General features: G+C 42.2%; 1 protein-coding gene across 1 annotated transcript in view; it reads right to left on the bottom strand.

Annotated features, from left to right (window-relative positions):
- Positions 1 to 25969, bottom strand: part of LOC311116801 (calcium/calmodulin-dependent protein kinase kinase 1-like) — a gene marked incomplete at its 3' end in the record, with an annotated part of 86912 nt that overhangs the window by 43139 nt on the left and 17804 nt on the right. Inside the window, exons 3-4 of the mRNA XM_084191839.1 lie at positions 22068 to 22121; positions 4138 to 4189 (exon numbers count right to left, since the gene is read on the bottom strand). Coding sequence (XP_084047965.1) covers positions 4138 to 4189; positions 22068 to 22121 — 106 coding nt within the window. The remainder of the gene's footprint in view (positions 1 to 4137; positions 4190 to 22067; positions 22122 to 25969) is intronic.

A 25969-nucleotide genomic window follows, 5' to 3' on the forward strand; every position in this document is an offset into this window, starting at 1 on the left:
CTTACACAGTGTAGCGAGTGTGAAACTGAATTGGATTTTTGTATACATATTTTAATAGGCTACATATAGCCTACCATTTGTATTTTATATTAATACTTTTGCTTATTCGATCTGGTCACTAACATAGGCCTACGGCATTGCACCAAATTCTTGATTCAAAAACATCTAATCTCTGCTTCAGAACCAAAGATTTGCTTGTCTTGACTGTTGACCAATGACCAGTCATCAGCATTGGCGCGCAAAGGCAGTGAACATATCCAGATTAGTGACCAGAAAGGGGTTGTTTAATTTTCTATGGGTTTTCCTGGCAAAAACAGAGTAGCCTACCTACGTTAATATTATCCATATAAAATACAGTTTAGCAATCTGCTACAGACACATCTTTGCCAGAACAATAGGCTACCTGGTGATGATTTCATTGATCATTCTCATATGACAAATAGGCCTAGTTTGGGTGGGTTTATAATTATATACCTCAGTGGTTAAATGTCTAGAGATACAGTTGAAGTCGGAAGTTTACATACACCTTAGCCAAATACATTTAAACTCAGTTTTTCACAATTCCTGACATTTAATCCTAGTAAAAATTCCCTGTTTTATGTCAGTTAGGATCACCACTTTATTTTAAGAATGTGAAATGTCAGAATAATAGTACAGAGAATGATTTATTTCTGCTTTTATTTCTTTCATCACATTCCCAGTGGGTCAGAAGTTTACATACACTCAATTAGTATTTGGTAGCATTGCCTTTAAATTGTTTAACTTGGGTCAAATGTTTCGGGTAGCCTTCCACAAGCTTCCCACAATAAGTTGGGTGAATTTTGGCCCATTCCTCCTGACAGAGATGGTGTAACTGAGTCAGGTTTGTAGGCCTCTTGCTCGCACACGCTTTTTCAGTTCTGCCCACACATTTTCTATAGGATTGAGGTCAGGGCTTTGGATGGCCACTCCAATACCTTGACTTTGTTGTCCTTAAGCCATTTTGACACAACTTTGGAAGTATGCTTGGGGTCATTGTCCATTTGGAAGACCCATTTGCGACCAAGCTTTAACTTCCTGACTGATGTCTTGAGATGATGCTTCAATATATAAACATAATTTTCCTTCCTCTTGATGCCATCTATTTTGTGAAATGCACCAGTCCCTCCTGCAGCAAAGCACCCCCACAGCATGATGCTGCCACCCTCGTGCTTCACGGTTGGGATGGTGTTCTTCGGCTTGCAAGCATTCCCCTTTTTCCTCCAAACATAACGATGGTCATTATGGCCAAACAGTTCTATTTTTGTTTCATCAGACCAGAGGACATTTCTCCAAAAAGTACGATCTTTGTCCCCATGTGCAGTTGCAAACCGTAGTCTGTCTTTTTATGGCGGTTTTGGAGCAGTGGCTTCTTCCTTGCTGAGCGGCCTTTCAGGTTATGTCAATATAGGACTCGTTTTACTGTGTATATACAGTGAGAGAAAAAAGTATTTGATCCCCTGCTGATTTTGTACGTTTGCCCACTGACAAAGAAATGATCAGTCTAAAATTTTAATGGTAGGTGTATTTTAACAGTGAGAGACAGAATAACAACAAAAAAATCCAGAAAAACGCATGTCAAAAATGTTATAAATTGATTTGCATTTTAATGAGGGAAATAAGTATTTGACCCCTCTGCAAAACATGACTTAGTGCTTGGTGGCAAAACCTTTGTTAGCAATCACAGAGGTCAGACGTTTCTTGTGTTGGCCACCAGGTTTGCACACATCTCGGGAGGGATTTTGTCCCACTCCTCTTTGCAGATCTTCTCCAAGTCATTAAGGTTTCGAAGGCTGACGTTTGGCAACTCGAACCTTCAGCTCCCTCCACATATTTTCTATGGGATTAAGGTCTGGAGACCGGCTAGGCCACTCCAGGACCTTAATGTGCTTCTTCTTGAGACACTCCTTTGTTGCCTTGGCCGTGTGTTTTGGGTCATTGTCAAGATGGAATACCCATCCACGACCCATTTTCAATGCCCTGGCTGAAGGAAGGAGGTTCTCACCCAAGATTTGACGGTACATGGCCCCGTCCATCGTCCCTTTGATGCGGTGAAGTTGTCCTGTCCCCTTAGCAGAAAAACACCCCCAAAGCATAATGTTTCCACCTCCATGTTTGACGTGGGGATGGTGTTCTTGGGGTCATAGGCAGCATTCCTCCTCCTCCAAACACGGCGAGTTGAGTTGATGCCAAAGAGCTCCATTCTGGTCTCATCTGACCACAACACTTTCACCCAGTTCTCCTCTGAATCATTCAGATGTTAATTGGCAAACTTCAGATGGGCATGTATATGTGCTTTCTTGAGCAGGGGGACCTTGCGGGCGCTGCAGGATTTCAGTCCTTCACGGCGTAGTGTGTTACCAATTGTTTTCTTGGTGACTATGGTCCCAGCTGCCTTGAGATCATTGACAAGATCCTCCTGTGTAGTTCTGGGCTGATTCCTCACCATTCTCATGATCATTGCAACTCCACGAGGTGAGATCTTGCATGGAGCCCCAGGCCGAGGGAGATTGACAGTTCTTTTGTGTTTCTTCCATTTGCGAATAATCGCACCAACTGTTGTCACCTACTCACCAAGCTGCTTGGCGATGGTCTTGTAGCCCATTCCAGCCTTGTGTAGGTCTACAATCTTGTCCCTGACATCCTTGGAGAGCTCTTTGGTCTTGGCCATGGTGGAGAGTTTGGAATCTGATTGATTGATTGCTTCTGTGGACAGGTGTCTTTTATACAGGTAACAAACTGAGATTAGGAGCACTCCCTTTAAGAGTGTGCTCCTAATCTCAGCTCGTTACCTGTATAAAAGACACCTGGGAGCCAGAAATCTTTCTGATTGAGAAGGGGTCAAATACTTATTTCCCTCATTAAAATGCAAATCAATTTATAACATTTTTTACATGCATTTTTCTGGATTTTTTTGTTGTTATTCTGTCTCTCACTGTTCAAATAAACCTACCATTAAAATTATAGACTGATAATTTCTTTGTCAGTGGGCAAACGTACAAAATCAGCAGGGGATCAAATACTTTTTTCCCTCACTGTAGATACTTTTGTACCTGTTTCCTCCAGCATCTTCACAAGGTCCTTTGCTGTTGTTCTGGGATTGATTTGCACTTTTTGCACCAAAGTAGGTTCATCTCTAGTAGACAGAACGCGTCTCCTTCCTGAGCGGTATGACGGCTGCGTGGTCCCATGGTGTTTATACTTGCGTAGTATTGTTTGTACAGATGAACGTGGTACCTTCAGGCGTTTGGAAATTGCTCCCAATGATGAACCAGACTTGTGGAGGTCTACACATATTTTTCTGAGGTCTTGGTCTTGATTTCTTTAGATTTTCCCATGATGTCAAGCAGAGAGGCACTGAGTTTGAAGGTAGGCCTTGAAATACATCCACAGGTACACCTCCAATTGCCTATCAGAAGCTTCTAAAGCCATGCCATCATTTTCTGGAATTTTCCAAGCTGTTTAAAGGCACAGTCAACTTAGTGTATGTAAATTTCTGACCCACTGGAATTGTGATACAGTGAATTATAAGTGAAATAATCTGTCTGTAAACAATTGTTGGAAACATTTCTTGTGTCATGCGCAAAGTAGATGTCCTAACCGACTTGCCAAAACTATAGTTTGTTAACAAGACATTTGTGGAGTGGTTGAAAAACGAGTTTTAATGACTCCAACCTAAGTGTATGTAAACTTCCGATTTCAACTATATCTTGTCATAAAGTGCAACCCCAAGAGACAGGTTGGAATGTATGACTGAAATATAGGACAAATCAACCTTTGTTTGTAAATTAGTGGTGTTTTAATTTGTTGATAAAATGCAGGACATGATTGTTTAGTTGCAGGACACGGGACAAAGGGCTAAAACGTGTGACTGTCCCGCACAATCTGGAACATGTGGTCACACTACTTAAGTTCCTATCTGTATCCTTCGAGCTGGATTGTAATTATATAATATATGCCATTTAGCAGACGCTTTTATCCAACATGACTTACAGTCATGCGTGTATAAATTTTTTTACGTGTGGGTGGTACCGGAAATCAAAGTCACCAACTGAGCTCCAGAGGACCAGAGACCTAAGGAGTGTTGAATGTGTAAAGGCCAAACCGTGTGACACGTACGTGGGAATCCATACTGCTTCATCAGCTTCTTCTTGGACACCAACTTCATGGCCTGGAAGAGAAGGAGAGGGGGATGCGATTGATGTTATTGGTGAGCTAACATGCCATATCTTTCATTCTGGTCACTTACTCACTATTAGTTAAATCACTATAACAACAAAGAGACACACACACCATACAGTTCACTTTAGTGCAGAACAGATTTGAGTACAAGTTTATTCAATAATTTTTGTTCATTCATTAATCCATCCATTTATTTATTCATCCATCCATTCATTCATTTCTTCATTCATTACATGCTGAACAGGATTAAGAGAGAGAGACTAACAGAAAGGGGCTTACTAGATACTGTATAGAACAGAACAGCTGTTTTTTAAAAGGTGTAGAGAAGTCTGAAGTCTTTCAGCATTCAATAAATGTCATATTCATTAGCGTTCAGTACACAAGGGTTCATATTCATTAGCGTTCAGTACACAAGGGTTCATTTTCATTAGCGTTCAGTACACAAGGATTCATATTCATTAGCGTTCAGTCCACAAGGGTTCATATTCATTAGCGTTCAGTACACAAGGGTTGGCGTGACACTCGCAGTCAAAGCATCCTAATTTCTAGTGAAGTGGATGACATAATAACATCTCTAACTTCCTGGAATCATTTCCATATTAATCAAAGAAAAGCTTTCATAAATATTGTTTATTGTGCTAATGACGTACTTAAAATTCCCAGCACCACTCTCTCTGCCGGTGGGTAAGTGATTGCATAAATTACTATGGAAATGAGGTGATACACGGTGGAAGATGGCTTATGTTAAGGAAGGGTTGACTTCTGTTAGTGGCTAGTTTAACTCTACTAGCTACCATGTAGAATACAGGTATGGTAATGACTCCAGAAAGCAAGCTGATGGTCCAATACTGGAGCCTACAGTTTGTTACCATGCAGTAGGTCTACAAGGTTCGGTGGCCACTGGCCATACATTCAAATAGAAACTCATTAACTTACAGTAATGCTATTGAAGTTCAATCCTACACTTTCTTCTGTAAGTAAGATCTTTCAAACCTTCAGCTCAGGATAGAATTAAGAACATTCTGTGACTTCACAACTTCAGAGTATTCTGGTGTTCAAATGATGCGCGAGCCCAGTTCCTTCAGTGACACACACACACACACACACACACACACACACACACACACACACACACACACACACACACACACACACACACACACATACACACACACACACACACACACACACACACACACACACACACACACACACACACACCTCATTCCCTTCTCCTCTATAGCACTAATTAGGTGTTAATTCCTTGCACCTGCAGATTAAATGTATTTTGTGTTGGCTAATGAATAAGGCCCACCTGAAAGCATCACACAGCTTTATTAATGGCAGCATTCATATTCTCACTGTGTGTGTAATGTTAGGGATATCAGACGCTGTTCAGACATGATCATGAAGGACCATGGATGGTGATCATTTCTATTTCTTTAATTTCTTCAGACAGTCCCACCACTATGCTAGTATATTCCCTAATTCTGTATGTAACGTCAGGGACATCAGACTATTCGTTTTTCAGCGGATGAAAAAGATGAATGGAGAGATGTTTTTTTCTTTCTGTTTTATTCCACTGCTCCAGTTACAGTCCCACCACCAGTAGTACCACTAGTTATTCCCTGCCCATGTCAAATATCACAACATTGAAGCCTATTCAAGATCCAACAGATCCACAGATTACGCAATCTCTATTGTACTCCACACGGCCCCACCTGGACAAAAGGAACACCTACGTGAGAATGCTGTTCATTGACTACAGCTCAGCGTTAAACCCCATAGTGCCCTTCAAGCTCATCACTAAGCTAAGGACCCTGGAACTGAACACCTCCCTTTGCAACTGGATCCTGGACGGGCCGCCCCCCAGGTGGTGAGGGTAGGCAACAACACATCCGCCATGCTGACCCTCGGGTGCGTGCTTAGTCCCCTCCTGTACTTCCTATTCACCCAAAATTTGCGTGGCCCTGCACAACTCCAACACCATCATTACATTTGCCAACAACACGATTGTGGTAGGCCTGATCACCGACAACAATGAGACAGCCTACAGGGAGTGGGTCAGAGACCTGGAAGTGTGGTGCCAGGACAATAACCATTCCCTCAACGTCAGCAAGACAAAGGAGTTGATTGTGGACTACAGGAAACGGAGGGTCGAGCACCCCCTATTCACAGCGACAGGGCTGTAGTGGAGCGGGTCGAGAGCTTCAAGTTCCTCAGTGTCCAAATCACTAAGGATCGATCATGGTCCAAACACACCAACACACACAGTCGTGAAGAGGGCACAGCAACGCCTCTTTCCCCTCAGGAGGCTGAAAAGATTTGGCATGGGCCATCAGATCCTCAAAAAGTTATACAGCTGCACCATTGAGAGCATATTGACTGGCTGCATCAATGCTTGGTATGGCAACTGCTTGGCATCTGACCGCAACGTGCTACATACGGTAGTGCGTATGGCCCAGTACATCACTGGGGCCGAGCTCCCTGCCATCCAGGACCTCTATACCAGGTGGTGTCAGAGGACGACCCTAAAAATTGTCAAAGACTCCAGCCACCCAAGTCATAGACTGTTCTTTCTGCTACCACACAGCAAGCGGTACCGATGAACCAAGTCTGGAACCAACAGGACCCTGAACAGCTTCTACACCCAAGCCCTAAGACTGCTAAATAGTTAGTGAAATGGCTACCCGGACTATCTGCATGACCCTTTTTGCACAAACTTTTTTTTACTCATCACATACGCTGCTGCTACTATTTATTATCTGTCACTTTATTCCTAATTATATGTACAGTTAAAGTCGGAAGTTTACATACACTTAGGTTGGAGTCATTAAAACTCGTTTTTCAACCACTCCACAAATTTCTTGTTAACAAACTATAGTTTTGGCAAGTCGGTTAGGACATCTACTTTGTGCATGTAATTTTTCAAACAATTGTTTACAGACAGATTATTTCACTTATAATTCACTGTATCACAATTCCAGTGGGTCAGAAGTTTACATACACTAAGTTGACTGTGCCCTTAAACAGCTTGGAAAATTCCACAAAATGATGTCATGGCTTTAGAAGCTTCTGCTAGGCTAATTGACAACATTTGAGTCAATTTGAGGTGTACCTGTGGATGTATTTCAAGGCCTACCTTCACACTCAGTGCCTCTTTGCTTGACATCATGGGAAAATCAAAAGAAATCAGCAAAGACCTCAGAAGTAAAATTGTAGACCTCCACAAGTCTGGTTCATCCTTGGGAGCAATTTCCAAACGCCTGAAGGTACCACATTCATCTGTACAAACAATAGTATGCAAGTATAAACACCATGGGACCACGCAGCCGTCATAATGCTCAGGAAGGAGACGCGTTCTGTCTCCTAGAGATTAACATACTTTGGTGTGCGAAAAGTGCAAATCAACCCCAGAACAACAGCAAAGGACCTTGTGAAGATGCTGGAGGTAACAGGTACAAAAGTATCTATATCCACAGTAAAACGAGTCCTATATCGACATAACCTGAAAGGCCGCTCAGCAAGGAAGAAGCCACTGCTCCAAAACCGTCATAAAAAAGCCAGACTATGGTTTGCAACTGCACATAGGGACAAAGATCGTACTTTTTGGAAAAATGTCCTCCGGTCTGATGAAACAAAAATAGAACTGTTTGGCCATAATGACCATCGTTATGTTTGGAGGAAAAAGGGGGTTGCTTGCAAGCCAAAGAACATCATCCCAACCGTGAGGCACGAGGGTGGCAGCATCGTGCTGTGGGGGTGCTTTGCTGCAGGAGGGACTGGTGCACTTCACAAAATAGATGGCATCATGAGGAAGGAAAATTATGTGGATATATTGAAGCAACATCTCAAGACATCAGTCAGGAAGTTAAAGCTTGGTCGCAAATGGGTCTTCCAAATGGACAATGACCCCAAGCATGCTTCCAAAGTTGTGGCAAAATGGCTTAAGGACAACAAAGTCAAGGTATTGGAGTGGCCATAACAAAGCCCTGACCTCAATCCTATAGAAAATTTGTGGGCAGAACTGAAAAAGCGTGTGCGAGCAAGGAGGCCTACAAACCTGACTCAGTTACACCAGCTCTGTCAGGAGGAATGGGCCACAATTCACCCAACTTATTGTGGGAAGCTTGTGGAAGACTACCCAAAATGTTTGACCCAAGTTAACCAATTTAAAGGCAATGCTACCAAATACTAATTGAGTGTATGTAAACTTCTGAACCACTGGGAATGTGATGAAAGAAATAAAAGCTGAAATAAATCATTCTCTCTACTATTATTCTGACATTTCACATTCTTAAAATAAAGTGGTGATCCTAACTGACCTAAGACAGGGAATTTTTACTAGGATTAAATGTCAGTAATTGTGAAGAACTGTTTAAATGTATTTGGCTAAGGTGTATGTAAACTTCCGACTTCAACTGTACATACAGTGGGGAAAAAAAGTATTTAGTCAGCCACCAATTGTGCAAGTTCTCCCACTTAAAAAGATGAGAGAGGCCTGTAATTTTCATCATAGGTACACGTCAACTATGACAGACAAAATGAGAAAAGAAAATCCAGAGAATCACATTGTAGGATTTTTAATGAATTTATTTGCAAATTATGGTGGAAAATAAGTATTTGGTCAATAACAAAAGTTTCTCAATACTTTGTTATATACCCTTTGTTGGCAATGACACAGGTCAAACGTTTTCTGTAAGTCTTCACAAGGTTTTCACACACTGTTGCTGGTATTTTGGCCCATTCCTCCATGCAGATCTCCTCTAGAGCAGTGATGTTTTGGGGCTGTCGCTGGGCAACACGGACTTTCAACTCCCTCCAAAAATGTTCTATGGGGTTGAGATCTGGAGACTGGCTAGGCCACTCCAGGACCTTGAAATGCTTCTTACGAAGCCACTCCTTCGTTGCACGGGCGGTGTGTTTGGGATCATTGTCATGCTGAAAGACCCAGCCAGGTTTCATCTTCAATGCCCTTGCTGATGGAAGGAGGTTTTCACTCAAAATCTCACGATACATGGCCCCATTCATTCTTTCCTTTACACGGATCAGTCGTCCTGGTCCCTTTGCAGAAAAACAGCCCCAAAGCATGATGTTTCCACCCCCATGCTTCACAGTAGGTATGGTGTTCTTTGGATGCAACTCAGCATTCTTTGTCCTCCAAACACGACGAGTTGAGTTTTTACCAAAAAGTTATATTTTGGTTTCATCTGACCATATGACATTCTCCCAATCCTCTTCTGGATCATCCAAATGCACTCTAGCAAACTTCAGACGGGCCTGGACATGTACTGGCTTAAGCAGGGGGACACGTCTGGCACTGCAGGATTTGAGTCCCTGGCGGCGTAGCGTGTTACTGATGGTAGGCTTTGTTACTTTGGTCCCAGCTCTCTGCAGGTCATTCACTAGGTCCCCCCGTGTGGTTCTGGGATTTTTGCTCACCGTTGTTGTGATCATTTTGACCCCACGGGGTGAGATCTTGTGTGGAGCCCCAGATCCAGGGAGATTATCAGTGGTCTTGTTTGTCTTCCATTTCCTAATAATTGCTCCCACAGTTGATTTCTTCAAACCAAGCTGCTTACCTATTGCAGATTCAGTCTTCCCAGCCTGGTGCAGGTCTACAATTTTGTTTCTGGTGTCCTTTGACAGCTCTTTGGTCTTGGCCATAGTGGAGTTTGGAGTGTGACTGTTTGAGGTTGTGGACAGGTGTCTTATATACTGATAACAAGTTCAAACAGGTGCCATTAATACAGGTAACGAGTGGAGGACAGAGGAGCCTATTAAAGAAGAAGTTACAGGTCTGTGAGAGCCAGAAATCTTGCTTGTTTGTAGGTGACCAAATACTTATTTTCCACCATAATTTGCAAATAAATTCATAAAAAATCCTACAATGTGATTTTCTGGATTTTCTTTTCTCAATTTGTCTGTCATAGTTGACGTGTACCTATGATGAAAATTACAGGCCTCTCTCATCTTTTTAAGTGGGAGAACTTGCACAATTGGTGTCTGACTAAATACTTTTTTCCCCACTGTATCTACCTTAATAACCTCGTACCTCTGCACATCGACACGGTACTGGTACCCCGTCTATATAGCCAAGTTATTACTTATGATGTATCTATTATTACTTTTATTATTACGTGTTTTACTTTTCTATTATTTCTCTATTTTCTTTCTCTCTGAATTGTTGGGAAGGGCCGTAAACATTTCATTGTTAGTCTACACCTGATGTTTACAAAGCATGTGACAAATACATTTTTGATTTGATTTCATACACTGTAAAAAGTGGGATGAAGCTATTGTTCATCTGAAGAGGTTTCACTGATTGGAATGATTGCAGACACTTTGGTTAATTTTTTTAATTGAATGAAAGCTTCTAAATTGCTTTCAACACCTAATGCGCATGTGTTTTGAATAGAGGTGGGGGCAATGTAGCGGCGGCAGCCTATCAGAATAGTTAGAGGCATGGGGCCTTGGCTTTCAGTGTGTTCTTTTTGCCCACCAGTGAATGTCATTCCAGTTAATGTGGTCTACTGTATTTGTTATTCAAAGTTAAACTTTCACACTGCCAGCGTCTGTAATGATACTTGCACAAGTGCATGTGAAAATAAAGCAGGGTTTCCGTTAGCACATGTGAAAATAAAGCAGGGTTTCGGTTAGCGGGCAATTGCCGGCTTTTGGCCAACAAAAAAAAACATTGCAAAATAATGCTTTTTATTAATTGATGGAAATACCAGTCTATGTAAATACATTTGACCGTCATGCTTATTGGTCTATAGGTTAATAATTTAGTGGTATTAAATTTGCCTGTGTGTATTTTCGTCAACTATCACACGTACACAGGATTTCTTTCTTTTTTTTTTCTTTTTTTTTTTCTCAAGATGGCGAAGTAGTGCAGTCCTGTTTCTGTCGTGTGTCTGTAAATAGCCTGTAAATACCCTGTTTTTTTGTATTTTTCGTACATATTTCCCTATCAGACTTTTCATCCTTCTACAAAATATACTTTCCTGCAACCCGCCTCACTCAATGTGGAACGGATTCTATTATTGACTTACCTTTTATCTAGAATCTAGAATCTCCAGTTGAAACTAGCTAGCCAGCTAACTAGCTACTTGCTATTAGCCACAGCTAGCGGTGTTTCACCCAGATCATTGGATTTTTTCCGCGGGATTAATTTTAATCACTGGACATTGATCACCGGATATTCGGCCAGTCTGCACAGCGCGTTATCGACCCAGAACATATCAGTTTTTCCGCCGGAATCACTGAATCACTGGACCTTTAACTCCGGATTCATCGCTACCAGCTGGCTACAACAAAACGGACGCTGTGGTCTGGCTAATCATCCTGAGCTAGGCCCATCTCCCGGCTATCTACCTCTCTGTCAACCGGACGGGACCACCTAGTGTTGACACGGAGCCCCGCCGATCCTACACGACTGGTCTGCCGACGAAATCGTCTGATGTGGTTACGACGTTAACCACGAAGATTCCATCCATCTGCTAGCCCTGGCCCGTTAGCACACGCTATCCGTGTCCTCTTACTCACTAAACTGAACTAGTTACTGAACTAGCTACTTGCTATTAGCCACAGCTAGCGGTGTTTCACCCAGATCATTGGATTTTTTCCGCGGGATTAATTTTAATCACTGGACATTGATCACCGGATATTCGGCCAGTCTGCACAGCGCGTTATCGACCCAGAACATATCAGTTTTTCCGCCGGAATCATTGAATCACTGGACCTTTAACTCCGGATTCATCGCTACCAGCTGGCTACAACAAAACGGACGCTGTGGTCTGGCTAATCATCCTGAGCTAGGCCCATCTCCCGGCTATCTACCTCTCTGTCAACCGGACGGGACCACCTAGTGTTGACACGGAGCCCCGCCGATCCTACACGACTGGTCTGCCGACGAAATCGTCTGATGTGGTTACGACGTTAACCACGAAGATTCCATCCATCTGCTAGCCCTGGCCCGTTAGCACACGCTATCCGTGTCCTCTTACTCACTAAACTGAACTAGTTACTGAACTAGCTACTTGCTATTAGCCACAGCTAGCGGTGTTTCACCCAGATCATTGGATTTTTTCCGCGGGATTAATTTTAATCACTGGACATTGATCACCGGATATTCGGCCAGTCTGCACAGCGCGTTATCGACCCAGAACATATCAGTTTTTCCGCCGGAATCATTGAATCACTGGACCTTTAACTCCGGATTCATCGCTACCAGCTGGCTACAACAAAACGGACGCTGTGGTCTGGCTAATCATCCTGAGCTAGGCCCATCTCCCGGCTATCTACCTCTCTGTCAACCGGACGGGACCACCTAGTGTTGACACGGAGCCCCGCCGATCCTACACGACTGGTCTGCCGACGAAATCGTCTGATGTGGTTACGACGTTAACCACGAAGATTCCATCCATCTGCTAGCCCTGGCCTAGCACACGCTAGCCGTGGCCTCTTACTCACTAGCGCTTCACCACCGGACCTTATGATAACTCAGCTATACAGCTGATATCTGCTGGACTGTTCCTTTTTACGGTACTACATGCTGTTTATGTTTAGCCTCAGCCCAAACATGGTTAGTTTATTGTTGTTTCGGTTATTTCTAATTGTACTATATCACTGTAGATCCCCCAGCCTAGCTAAACCTGCCTTAGATAGCTATTTTGTCCCTCCCCCCATACACTCAGAGACCGACTCAATTGATGCCTCTAGAGATACTATCTCTTTCATTGTTACCCAACGCTTAGGTTTACCTCCACTTTACTCATATCCTTCCATATCCTTGTCTGTACATAATGCCCTGAATCTTTTCTATAACACCCGGAAATCTGCCCCCTTTATTCTATGTACCCAACGCACTAGAAGACCAGTTCTTAAAGCCTTTAGCCGTATCCTTATTCTAGTCCTCCTCTGTTCCTCTGGTGATGTAGAGGCTAACCCAGGCCCTGCAGCCCTCAGTATCACTCCTACTCCCCAGGCGCTATCATTTGATGACTTCTGTAATCGCAAAAGTCTTGGTTTCTTGCACATAAATATCAGAAGTCTACTTCCTAAGTTTGAGTTATTCACTGCGTTAGCACACTCTGCCAACCCTGATGTTCTAGCAGTGTCTGAATCCTGGCTCAGGAAGGCCACCAAAAATTCTGAAATTTCCATCCCCAACTATAACATTTTCCGTCTAGATAGAACTGCCAAAGGGGGTGGAGTTGCAATCTACTGTAGAGATAGCCTGCAGAGCTCTATCATACTATCCAGGTCTGTGCCCAAACAGTTTGAGCTTCTACTTCTAAAAATCCACCTTTCCAGAAATAAGTCTCTCACTGTTGCCGCTTGCTACAGACCCCCCTCAGCCCCCAGCTGTGCCCTGGACACCATATGTGAATTGATTGCCCCCCATTTATCCTCAGAGTTTGTACTGCTTGGTGACCTAAATTGGGATATGCTTAATACCCCAGCCATCCTACAATCCAAGCTAGATGCCCTCAACCTCACGCAAATTATCAACGAACCTACCAGGTACAACCCTAAATCCGTAAACATGGGTACCCTCATAGATATCATCCTGACTAACATACCCTCTAAATACACCTCAGCTGTTTTCAACCAGGATCTCAGCGATCACTGCCTTATTGCCTGCGTCCGTAACGGGTCCGCGGTCAAACGACCACCCCTCATCACTGTCAAACGCTCCCTAAAACACTTTAGCGAGGAGGCCTTCCTAATTGACCTGGCCCAGGTATCCTGGATGGATATAGCTCTCATTCCGTCAGTAGAGGTTGCCTGGTTGTTCCTTAAAAGTAATTTCCTCTCAATCTTAAATAAACATGCCCCATTCAAAAAATACAGAACTAAAAACCGATATAGCCCCTGGTTCTCCTCAGACTTGACTGCCCTTGACCAGCACAAAAACATCCTGTGGCGTACAGCATTAGCATCAAATAGCCCCCGCGATATGCAACTTTTCAGGGAAGTTAGGAACCAATATACACAAGCAGTCAGGAAAGCAAAGGCTAACTTTTTCAAACAGAAATTTGCATCCTGTAGCACTAACTCCAAAAAGTTTTGGGACACTGTAAAGTCCATGGAGAATAAGAGCACTTCCTCCCAGCTGCCCACTGCACTGAGGCTAGGAAACACTATCACCACCGATAAATCTACAATAATCGAGAATTTCAACAAGCATTTTGCTACAGCTGGCCATGCTTTCCATCTGGCTACCACTAACCCGGCCACCAACCCTGCACCCTCTGCTGCAACTTGCCCATGCCCCCCCCCGCTTCTCCTTCACACAAATTCAGACAGCTGATGTTTTGAAAGCGCTGCAAAATCTGGACCCCTACAAATCAGCTGGGCTAGACAATCTGGACCCTTTCTTTCTAAAACTAGCCGCCGAAATTGTCGCAACCCCTATTACTAGTCTGTTCAACCTCTCTTTCATAACGTCTGAGATCCCCAGAGATTGGAAAGCTGCCGCGGTCATCCCCCTCTTCAAAGGGGGTGACACTCTAGATCCAAACTGCTACAGACCTATATCCATCCTGCCCTGCCTTTCGAAAGTATTCGAAAGCCAAGTTAACAAACAGATCATCGACCATTTCGAATACCACCGTACCTTCTCCGCTATGCAATCCGGTTTCCGAGCTGGTCACGGGTGCACTTCAGCCACGCTCAAGGTCCTAAATGATATTATAACCGCGATTGATAATAGACAGTACTGTGCAGCCGTCTTCATCGACCTGGCCAAGGCTTTCGACTCTGTCAACCACCGCATTCTTATTGGCAGACTAAATAGCCTTGGTTTCTCAAATGACTGCCTCGCCTGGTTCACCAACTACTTCTCAGATAGAGTTCAGTGTGTCAAATCGGAGGGCCTGTTGTCTGGACCTATGGCAGTCTCTATGGGGGTGCCACAGGGTTCAATTCTTGGGCCGACACTTTTCTCCGTGTATATCAATGATGTCGCTCTTGCTGCTGGTGACTCTCAGATCCACCTCTACGCAGACGACACCATTTTGTATACATCTGGCCCTTCATTGGACACTGTGTTAACAAACCTCCAAACGAGCTTCAATGCCATACAACAATCCTTCAGTAGCCTTCAACTGCTCTTAAACACTAGTAAAACTAAATGCATGCTTTTCAATCGAACGCGGCTAGCACCCGCCCACCCGACTAGAATCACCACTCTCGACGGGTCTGACCTAGAGTATGTGGACAACTACAAATATCTAGGTGTCTGGTTAGACTGTAAACTCAACTTCCAGACTCACATAAAGAATCTCCAATCCAAAGTTAAATCTAGAATCGGCTTCCTATTTCGCAACAAAGCCTCCTTCACTCATGCTGCCAAACATGCCCTCGTAAAACTGACTATCCTACCGATCCTTGACTTCGGCGATGTCATTTACAAAATAGCCTCCAACACTCTACTCAGCAAATTGGATGTAGTCTATCACAGTGCCATCCGTTTTGTCTCCAAAGCCCCATACACTACCCACCACTGTGACCTGTACGCTCTTGTTGGCTGGTCCTCACTACATGTTCGTCGTCAAACCCACTGGCTCCAGGCCATCTATAAATCACTGCTAGGCAAATCCCCGCCTTATCTTAGCTCATTGGTCACCATAGCAGCACCCACCCGTAGTCTGCGCTCCAGCAGGTATATCTCACTGGTCATTCCCAAAGCCAACACCTCCTTTGGCCGCCATTCCTTCCAGTTCTCTGCTGCCAATGACTGGAACGAATTGCAAAAATCTCTGAAGCTGGAGACTCTTATCTCCCTCAATAACTTTAAGTATCAGTTGTCAGAGCACCTTACCGATCACTGCACCTGTACACAGCCCATCTGAAATTAGCCCACGCAACTACCTCATCCCTATATTGTTATTTATTTTGCTCTTTTGCACCCCAGTATCTCTATTTGCACATAATCTCTTGCACATCTAGCATTCCAGTGTTAATACTATTGTAATTATTCTGCACTATAGCCTATTTATTGCCTTACCTCCATAACTTGCTACATTTGCACACACTGTATATATATTTTCTGTTGTATTTCTGACTTTATGTTGTTTTTTTTACCCCATATGTAACTCTGTGTTGTTTTTATTTCACTACTTTGCTTTAGCTTGGCCAGGTCGCAGTTGTAAATGAGAACCTGTTCTCAACTGGCTTACCTGGTTAAATAAAGGTGAAATAAAAAATTTAAAAAATTCTCCTGCTGCTCCTCAGCTGGTTGCTGCTGGAGTAAAACTTGCTTTTATAAGCCCATTCATTGCTCAACAATTCTAAATGCAATCGCGTGTTAAAAACAGCTTTGGTGCACGACTAAAAAGAGCTACACATTTTTTTTCTCAACTGGTAGCCTAATTGAAGTGCACCTCCCATTCACCATTCAAGTTCAGGCAACAGGCTATGAGCGCGTCACCCATCACTTTACAATGTGAGCTGAAGGCAGTATGCATTTTGAAAACATACTAAATCGTTTTATACCTGAATGTTTAATTTCATATTATTAGGGATGTCTTACCTTGCTTCAAAGTAGCCTATACGCAAAATCTGACCAACGTGGAGGCAATTATTTTATAAAGACTTCATAGGCACGTGTGAGTTTCAAGTTTGGGGGAAGCTTACAATTTATCCTACCATTTCTACCGTTCTGCGTGCCAGTTATGATTTTCATATGCACATTTTCATGGAACAGTTTCATTTCAATAATAATGTTTTCATTTCTCAAAATCATTGTCACGTGGTTAATCATAAATATCTGAATGAAAATGATAAAAATCGAAAAGTTAAAAGTCAACTGATGCAAGATCACCAGTCTCTGCCATGTGGACACATTAATACACCGTGATCCATTGGCGGCTAAAGAAATGACCGCATGGAACTCATAGCCTATAGGCCAATGCAGCAGTAGGCCTATAACTTCCATTGCTCTTTCACATCGAGGATTGGTGATTATTTGAGGGGAAGATTGTTGTAAAGATTTTTCAAATAGCTTACTGTGAGGAACTATAGTTTTAATATATTATAATTTGCAATGGATGTTAAAAGAACACTTTCCTAAATTTCCGCGCTGCAGGCCAGGTACTCCTATGCACTCCAAACAAAAGACAATGAAAACATTGTCTCAAATGATGGTTATGAAATTAACCAAAACTTCTCACAAGTGTAGCAGGTTGTGAACTCTGCAAACAATGTTTCCATTCCGAGAATGAGAACGGTAAATGACTGTAATGAATACATGCATTAACAGAAATTAATGTAACCAAATTACAGGGATTAACGGTAAATGTACTACTGATGTCATATGTAATGGGGAATTTATAAAAAAATACAGGGGCAAACAATTCACACAATGAAGCCAAAGGCACAATCCTAGTCATATCATCTCTGTCACATATGGAACTGCTATCAGGTGCGCTGTTTAGACTGGTCTTTTCCCAGCTGCGCTGTTTAGAATGGAGTTTTCCCGCGAATAGCATTTTGGCAAATGTTTGAAAATGACGTTTTATTGGCTGCTTCATTAAACAAGTTGCATGTTCTGTTAAAATGCAATACCATAATCTAAATGTGATTTCTGTCATTCTGAGCACCATGGGTGGACGCCCTAATGAGTTATGCACCCAATGCATATGGGTCCGGTCATGTTGTCGGGCGCCACATTTTCCTAACGGAAACACTCTAATAAAGAGCCTGATATGTTAAGGTAGCCAATGCTTGGTTACGATATTGTGGCTACTAAATGTGAAAGTCTTGTATAAAGAATATGTTTGGACATTATTTCAACTTAATTTCTTTATTTACAAGGAATTTATTTCATTGCTTATAACTCAATTTAAGAAATTTGGAAAAGTAATTCCAAATTAAAGTCAACTTGGAACAAGATGAAAAAAATCTGTTGTATTTACATGAAATATTTGTTTATATTTGTTATTTATTAGGTTTAACCAAAGAGGAAAAGTAAGTTGAGTGTTTAAAGAAATAGGTTGCAATTTGAAATATAGGTTTGGTAATAATCAAATAAAACAGTTGGCGTTGAATTATATATTTGATTTCAACAAATTAGTATTTTTCAATTGAGAACTCATTTACTTGACCAGTTGAAGTAATTTTTTTAGGTTGATCCAAAGAGGATTTTTTTACAGTGTAGTGTACACTCTGAGAAAAAAAGTGCTATCTAGAAACAAAAAGGGTTCTTTGGCTGTCCCCATAGGAGAACCCTTTGAAGAACCCCTTTTGGTTCCAGGTAGAACGCTTTTGGTTCCAGCTAGCACCCTTTTGGGTTCCATGTAGAAGAACCCTTTCCACAGAGGGTTCTACATGGAACCCAAAAGAGTTCTACCTGGAACCAAAATGGGTTTTACCTGGAACCAAAAAGGGTTCTCCTATGGGGACAGCCGCAGAAACCTTTTGGAACCCTTTTTTCTAAGAGTGTAGTCGTCCACTCATGTCCTATATGTCTTATCTGCTTTTCAAAAGGCCTGGGGTCCTGATGACTATCTCAACAGATAAAAGTAATATTCCAAAAGGGCACAAACTGCTAAGAGCCATACATCATCTCAATTCTCCACCACAGAAATAAATGATATTTTCTTGAGTTCAAGGACAATCCCTCCCTTGGTGAGGGATTTACAGAGTCTTTGTAGTGCTGACAAGTTGAGAAGCATCAGTTTGTCAGAGCAAAGTGAGGGAAGCTAGGGAAGAGAGAATAGAGAGAGGGAAGAGAAAGTCATGAATATTTAAAAGGCGTGTCAGGGGAACGCTACGCAGGCAAAACTGTGTGTCTGTCTGTATGTGTGCGCTATGCAGGCAAAACTGCTGGCAGGAAGTGTACTACTACAGTGCCAGAGAACACAATGAGTCCATGGCAATGAGCTGACAGTGCATAGCAAATTACTTCTTCATTCACACAGATTGGCAGGTAGCTTAGTGGTTAAGAGCGTTGTGCCAGTAACCGAAAGGTCGCTGGTTCTAATCCCTGAGCCGACTAGGTGAAAAATATGTCGATGTGCCCTTGAGCAAGGCACTTAACCCTAATTGCTCCTGTAAGTCGCTCTGGATAAGAGCATCTGCTAAATGACTAAACATTTGTATTTAAATAACACTGACAGAAAATACCATCTGCTACTACAGTAGGGTTTCCAGAACTGCTGTTCTTCAGTTGAATGCACTGATTGTTAGTCACTCTGGATAAGAGTGTCTACTTGCTAAATAACTTAATTTACATTTTAAAGTAACTGTCCAGTGAAAATCTCACTTTTAAAAGTGTATATTCTGTTAACTAATACCCAAATAATGTTGTTGACTCGTCCTATAGTCTTATTTGTGGCCAAAGCATAAATGAAATAAAAAATACTTTAAAAAACCCACCATAAACTTGTATCTCAAACAGACTGTTTAAAAAATGCTTGCTATTTCCTCATATAACGTGATGTCACGTTGGGTCATTGGCAGAGCTGTTTAATTGTCATGAATATTTTTAATGACCGGTATACACCCACACCATTCTGTTGTTGGGGTACTCCCACACTATTTAAACACAGAAAAGCTGCTTTTTAACATACTTAATAAAAACATTTTGGAAGGAAAACTATTTCACTCATATTGTAATCATTTCTAAAATGTTCTACTTAATATTCATAATCTCCAGCACCACCCCAACATCAACATATGTGAAAATGGCACGTTTCTATGTTTTGTAGTAAAAAAAGATGGTGGAAGATAAGTGTTTCCAAGGTGTGCAACATGTGATTTTAACCAATTATGGAGTAGGCATTGCCTACTAATTGCCTACTAATTGTCTACTAATTGGTTGATGATGTCATTGGAAACACTTATCTTCCTCTATCTTTTATACTACAAAACATAGAAACACGGCATTTTCACATATGTTGATGTTGGGGTGGTGCTGGAGATTATGAATATTAGGTTGAAACATTTTGAAATGTTCCTTTAATTATAGGCAATGGAAACACTGGACAGTTACTTTAAATTATCAAATGTAACAACCTCCTTGTTTACAGTAGTGTACTGTTCAGCTGACACTGCAGTTGAAACCATGCAGGTCCCTCTGTGCATTCCTTCCCTGTTGCATCCTCATATCCTTATTCATATCGCTTTTATCCTCCATCCATGACTTGTAAAAGGACAACAGGACATTGTATTGGCCCCCTGCCTGCTGCCTCCAGCAGACACGTTGAGGACAAACAGTGACAACCACAACCATTGCTGTAGTACATCATTGACATAGCAGTGGGGGGGTGGACCGGTTGTTAGCCATTATAATTTTTTTTACATTATGTTACAGTGCGTATCCTATCCACTACCCCATAGTCTAGGGAATAACACTGTCCCTCTCAGCCCAGTGGTCAGGGAGGTGTGTGCATGCGTCCTCCCGAACAACACACTGGAGCCCCAGAGCACCAGGGACCAGGAATACTCCTAAATATTCCCCACTGGTCTTTTTAGCAGTATGTGAAATGAGCTGCAGAGATTGGAGCCTGGTAGAGCTCGAGTCCCTCTAATACTGCCAGACCTCGACGGTACTGGACCTCTGCCAGTCACGTTGGCTGAGACAAGGTAACAGCTTTGTCAGCATTGTAATTACAGCACGGGCTGAGCGAAACACACAAACACACACACAAACACACACACACACACACACACAAACACACACACAAACACACACAAACATACACAGAGAGAGAGAACATCAGAGATGATCTTGTAATCTGGCTAGATTGTAGATTGTTTGCACGATTATAGCATGCAAAACTGGACACCAAAATCCTCAAATGCAAAATAATCTGTTGCAAAATCAAAATATGTACTTGGCATCTCTGTTGCATGGAAGCCTTCCCCGTTGCCGTGAGAAGGTGACTGGTATTGTGCTCTGTGTGTGAAGGTTACTGGTGTGTGTGTGTGTGTGTGTGTGTGTGTGTGTGTGTGTGTGTATGGGCGGAGCTCCCACTGTGGACACAGATGCACAGATCCAATCAATACAGTGTGGAGCCAAGTCTGAATGCCAGGAAATAGAATTAAACCCTGGCAGGTGCCCATCTCCTTCTCCTCCTCTCCATCTTTCTGTCAACCATCTCCCCTAGTCTTACTCTCTCTCCGGAAGCCAGGGGCAAGCCTCTATCTCTCACTCTCCTCCCTTCTCTCTCATCCCTCTGTCCCTCTCTATCTCTCTCCCACACCTCTCTCTCTCTGCCCCCCTCTACCTCTCTCTCCCCTCCTCTCTCGCTCTCACCCCCCCTCTCTCTGTCTCTGTCCCCCCTCTACTTCTCTCTCCCCTCCTCTCTCGCTCTCACCCCCCCCTCTACCCCTCTCTCCCCTCCTCTCTCGTTCTCACCCCCCCCTCTCTCTCTGTCCCCCTCTACCTCTCTCTCCCATTCTCACTCGCTCTCACCCCCCTCGCTCTCTCTCTCTCTGTCCCCCCGCTTTATCTCTCTCTCCAGATAAGACCAGTCTGTCTCTGTTCTGAACCATGCAGGGGAGAGGGGCTGACAAAGCTGTAATAACATGCAATTTGTCCATGCATTTACAGGCCATCTCCCTGCCAGTATGAGCACTAACATGGGGAACGGGGAACCATTTCCCTCTGACGTAATTGCTTTGCAACGACACCATTGACGTGAGCCACAAACATGCGCATGCACACACCACACACGCACACCATCTGGGGGCAACAAAGACAGTGTGCAGGCAGATCAAAAGTATTGAGTTGGGCCATTAACCTTTCAAGCCACCAACGCATTCCACTTTACAAAGAGCTGAAAATGGTTAATGGCTCATAATTGTCTCCTTTTAGAAGGAAAGAGAGAGCTACACACACACACGTCACTTACATAGTGTTTGTCGTCATCCTCATTGTAGGCCAGTTTGACCACCCCGTAGGAGCCCTGCATAGTCACAGGAGAGGAAAAAGAAAGATGTCAATAATACAACAAATGTAATCATTCAATGCAATAACATACAGTGCCAGAAAGTATTCACACCCCTTGACTTTGTCCACATTTTCTTGTGTTAAAGCCTGCATTTAAAAATTGATTACATTTAGATTTTGTGTCACTGATCTACACACAATAACCCATCATTTCAAAGTGGAATTATTTTTTAAGAAATGTTTGCAAATTAATTCAAATGAAAAGCTGAAATGTCTTGAGTAAATAAGTATTCAACCCTTTTGTTATGGCAAACCTAAATAAGTTCAGAATTAATAATGTGCTTAACAAGTCACATAATAAGTTGCGTGGACTCACTCTGTGTACAATAATAGTGTTTAGTGATTTTTAAATGACTACCCCATCTCTTTACCCCACACATACAATTATCTGTAAGGTCTCGCATTCGAGCACTGAATTTCAAGCACAGATTCAACCACAAAAACCAGGGAGGTTTTCCAATGGTTCGCAAAAAAGGCACCTATTGGTAGATGGGTAAGAAAAAGCAAACAATGAATATCCCTTTGAGCATGGTGAAGTTATTAATTACACTTTTGATGGTGTATCAATACACGCAGTCAACTCAGTTGCCAGAGAGGAAGGAAACCGCTCAGGGATTTCACCATGAGGCCAATGGTGATTTTAAAACAGTTACAGAGTTTAATGGCTGTGATAGGAGATAACTGAGGATGGATCAACAACATTGTAGTTACTCCACATAAATGACAGAGTGAAAAGAAGACATGCAACCTGTTTGCAATAAGGCACTAAAGTAATACTGCAAAAAATGGGGCAAAGAAATTCACTTTTTGTCTTGAATACAAAGCGTTATGTTTGGGGCAAATCCAACACCACACATCACTGAGTACCACTCTTTATATCTTCAAGCAAGGTGGTGGCTGCATCATGTTATGTGTATGCTTGTCATCAGCAAGGACTAGGGAGTTTTTTAGGATAAAAAGGAATAGAGCTAAGCAGAGGCAAAATCCTAGAGGAAAACTTGCTTCAGTCTGCTTCCCAACAGACACTGGGAGACAAATTCACCTTTCAGCAGGACAATTACCTAAAACACAAGGCCAAATATACACTGGAGTTGCTTACCAAGACGACATTGAATGTTTCTGTTACAGTTTTGACTTAAATTGGCTTGTAAATCTATAGCAAGAGTTGAAAAGGATCAACAACCAACTTGACAGAGATTGAAGATTTATTTTAAAGAATAATGGGCAAATATTGTACAATCCAGTTGTGCAAAGCTCTTAGAGACTTACCCAGAAAGAATCGTAGCTGTAATCTCTGCCAAAGGTGATTTTAACATGTATTGACTTAGGGGGTTGAATACTTATCTAATGAAAATATACACTACAGTTCAAAAGTTTGGGGTCACTAAGAAATGTCCTTGTTTTTGAAAGAGAAGCATTTTTTTTGTCCATTAAAATAACATCAAATTGATCAGAAATACAGTGTAGACATTGTTAATGTTGTAAATGGCTATTGTAGCTGGAAATGGCTGATGTTTAATGGAATATCTACATAGGCGTACAGAGGCCCATTATCATCAACCATCAGTCCTGTGTTCCAATGGCACATTGTGTTTGCTAATTCAAGTTTATAATTTTAAAAGGCTAATTGATCATTAGAAAACCCTTTTGCAATTATGTTAGCACAGCTGAAAAATGTTGTGCTGATTAAAGATGCTTCTTGAGACTAGTTGAGTATCTGGAGCATCAGCAATTGTGGGTTCGAAAACAGGCTCAAAATGGCCAGAAACAAATAACTTTCTTCTGAAACTCGTCAGTCTATTCTTGTTCTGAGAAAGGAAGGCTATTCCATGCGAGAAATTGCCAAGAAACTGAAGATGTCGTACAACGCTGTGTACTACTCCCTTCACAGAACAGCGCAAACTGTCTCTAACCAGAATAGAAAGAGGAGTGGGAGGCCCCGGTGCACAACTGAGCAAGAGGACAAATACATTAGTGTCTAGTTTGAGAAACAGACGCCTCACAGGTCCTCAACTGGCAGCTTCATTAAATAGTACCCGCAAAACACCAGTCTCAACGTCAACAGTGAAGAGGCGACTCCGGGATGCTGACCTTCTAGGCAGAGTTGCAAAGAAAAAGCCATATCTCAGACTGGCCAATAAAAATAAAAGATTAAGATTGGCAGTCTGAGATATGGCTTTTTTTTGTTGCAATTCACTGTTGGGTTGCTTTGGTCTTAGTATGTTAAGAATGAATCATCTGTGAAACGGAACACATGTTAGAAATCCACCCCAATCCCATCTAGGATCAGTTTCACTTTTTAGATCATAATAATGTACAGTTGAAGTCGGAAGTTTACATACACCTTAGCCAAATACATTTAAACTCTGTTTTTCACAATTCCTGACATTTAATCCTAGTAACAATTCCCTGTCTTAGGTCAGTTAGGATCACCACTTTATTTTAAGAATGTGAAATGTCAGAATAATAGTATAGAGAATGATTTATTTCAGCTTTTATTTATTCCATCACATTCCCAGTGGGTCAGAAGTTTACATACACATATTTGGTAGCATTGCCTTTAAATTGTTTAACTTGGGTCAAACATTTTGGGTAGCCTTCCACAAGCTTCCCACAAGCCTTCCCCTTTTTCCTCCAAACATAACGATGGTCATTATGGCCAAACAGTTCTATTTTGGTTTAATCAGACCAGAGGACATTTCTCCAAAAAGTTCGATCTTTGTCCCCATGTGCAGTTGCAAACCGTAGTCTGGCTTTTTTATGGCGGTTTTGGAGCAGTGGCTTCTTCCTTGCTGAGTGGCCTTTCAGGTTATGTCGATATAGGACTCGTTTTTACTGTGGATATGGATACTTTTGTACCTGTTTCCTCCAGCATCTTCACAAGGTCCTTTGCTGTTGTTCTGGGATTGATTTGCACTTTTCGCACCAAAGTACGTTCATCTCTAGGAGACAGAACGAGTATCCTTCCTGAGCGGTAACGACGGCTGCGTGGTCCCATGGTGTTTATACTTGCATACTATTGTTTGTACAGATGAACGTGGTACCTTCAGGCGTTTGGAAATTGCTCCCAAGGATAAACCAGACTTGTGGAGGTCTAAAATATTTCTTCTGAGGTCTTGGCTGACATCCCCAGGTACACCTCCAATTGACTCAAATTATGTCAATTAGCCTATCAGAACCTTCTAAAGCCATGACATCATTTTCTGGAATTTTCTAAGCTGTTTAAAGGCACAGTCAACTTGGTGTATGTAAACTTCTGACCCACTGGAATTGTGATACAGTCAATTATAAGTGAAATAATCTGTCTGTAAACAATTGTTGGAAAAATTGCTTGTGTCATGCACAAAGTAGATGTCCTAACTGACTTGCCAAAACTATAGTTTGTTAACAAGAAATGTGTGGAGTGGTTGAAAAACAAGTTTTAATGACTCCAACCTAAGTGTATGTAAACTTCTGACTTCAACTGTAAGATTATATGGACAGATTGGGACCTGATCCTAGATCAGCACTCCTACTCTGAGACGCTTTGTGTTATAAAACATTCTGTAGTGAAGTAGGATGAGGTGATTCATGGGCAAGCTATACTGTATGATTCAGATTCAGATCAAAGCAACGTGACTCATTCAGAGCCTTTCATAATATGGGAGAGAGACAGTACAGATAGCCTGGGTTATCATCCTAATGGGAAACTACCATTGGATCAGGCGGTCTACTATGATATCAAAGATCAGAGCTCTATTTTCATGTAATCTGACCATAGCACCGGTTCAAATCCAAGTGTCTGACCTAGAGTATGTGGATAAC

Source organism: Coregonus lavaretus (genome assembly GCF_964263955.1).
Source record: "Coregonus lavaretus genome assembly, contig: HAP1_SCAFFOLD_650, whole genome shotgun sequence".
NCBI lineage: Eukaryota > Metazoa > Chordata > Actinopteri > Salmoniformes > Salmonidae > Coregonus > Coregonus lavaretus.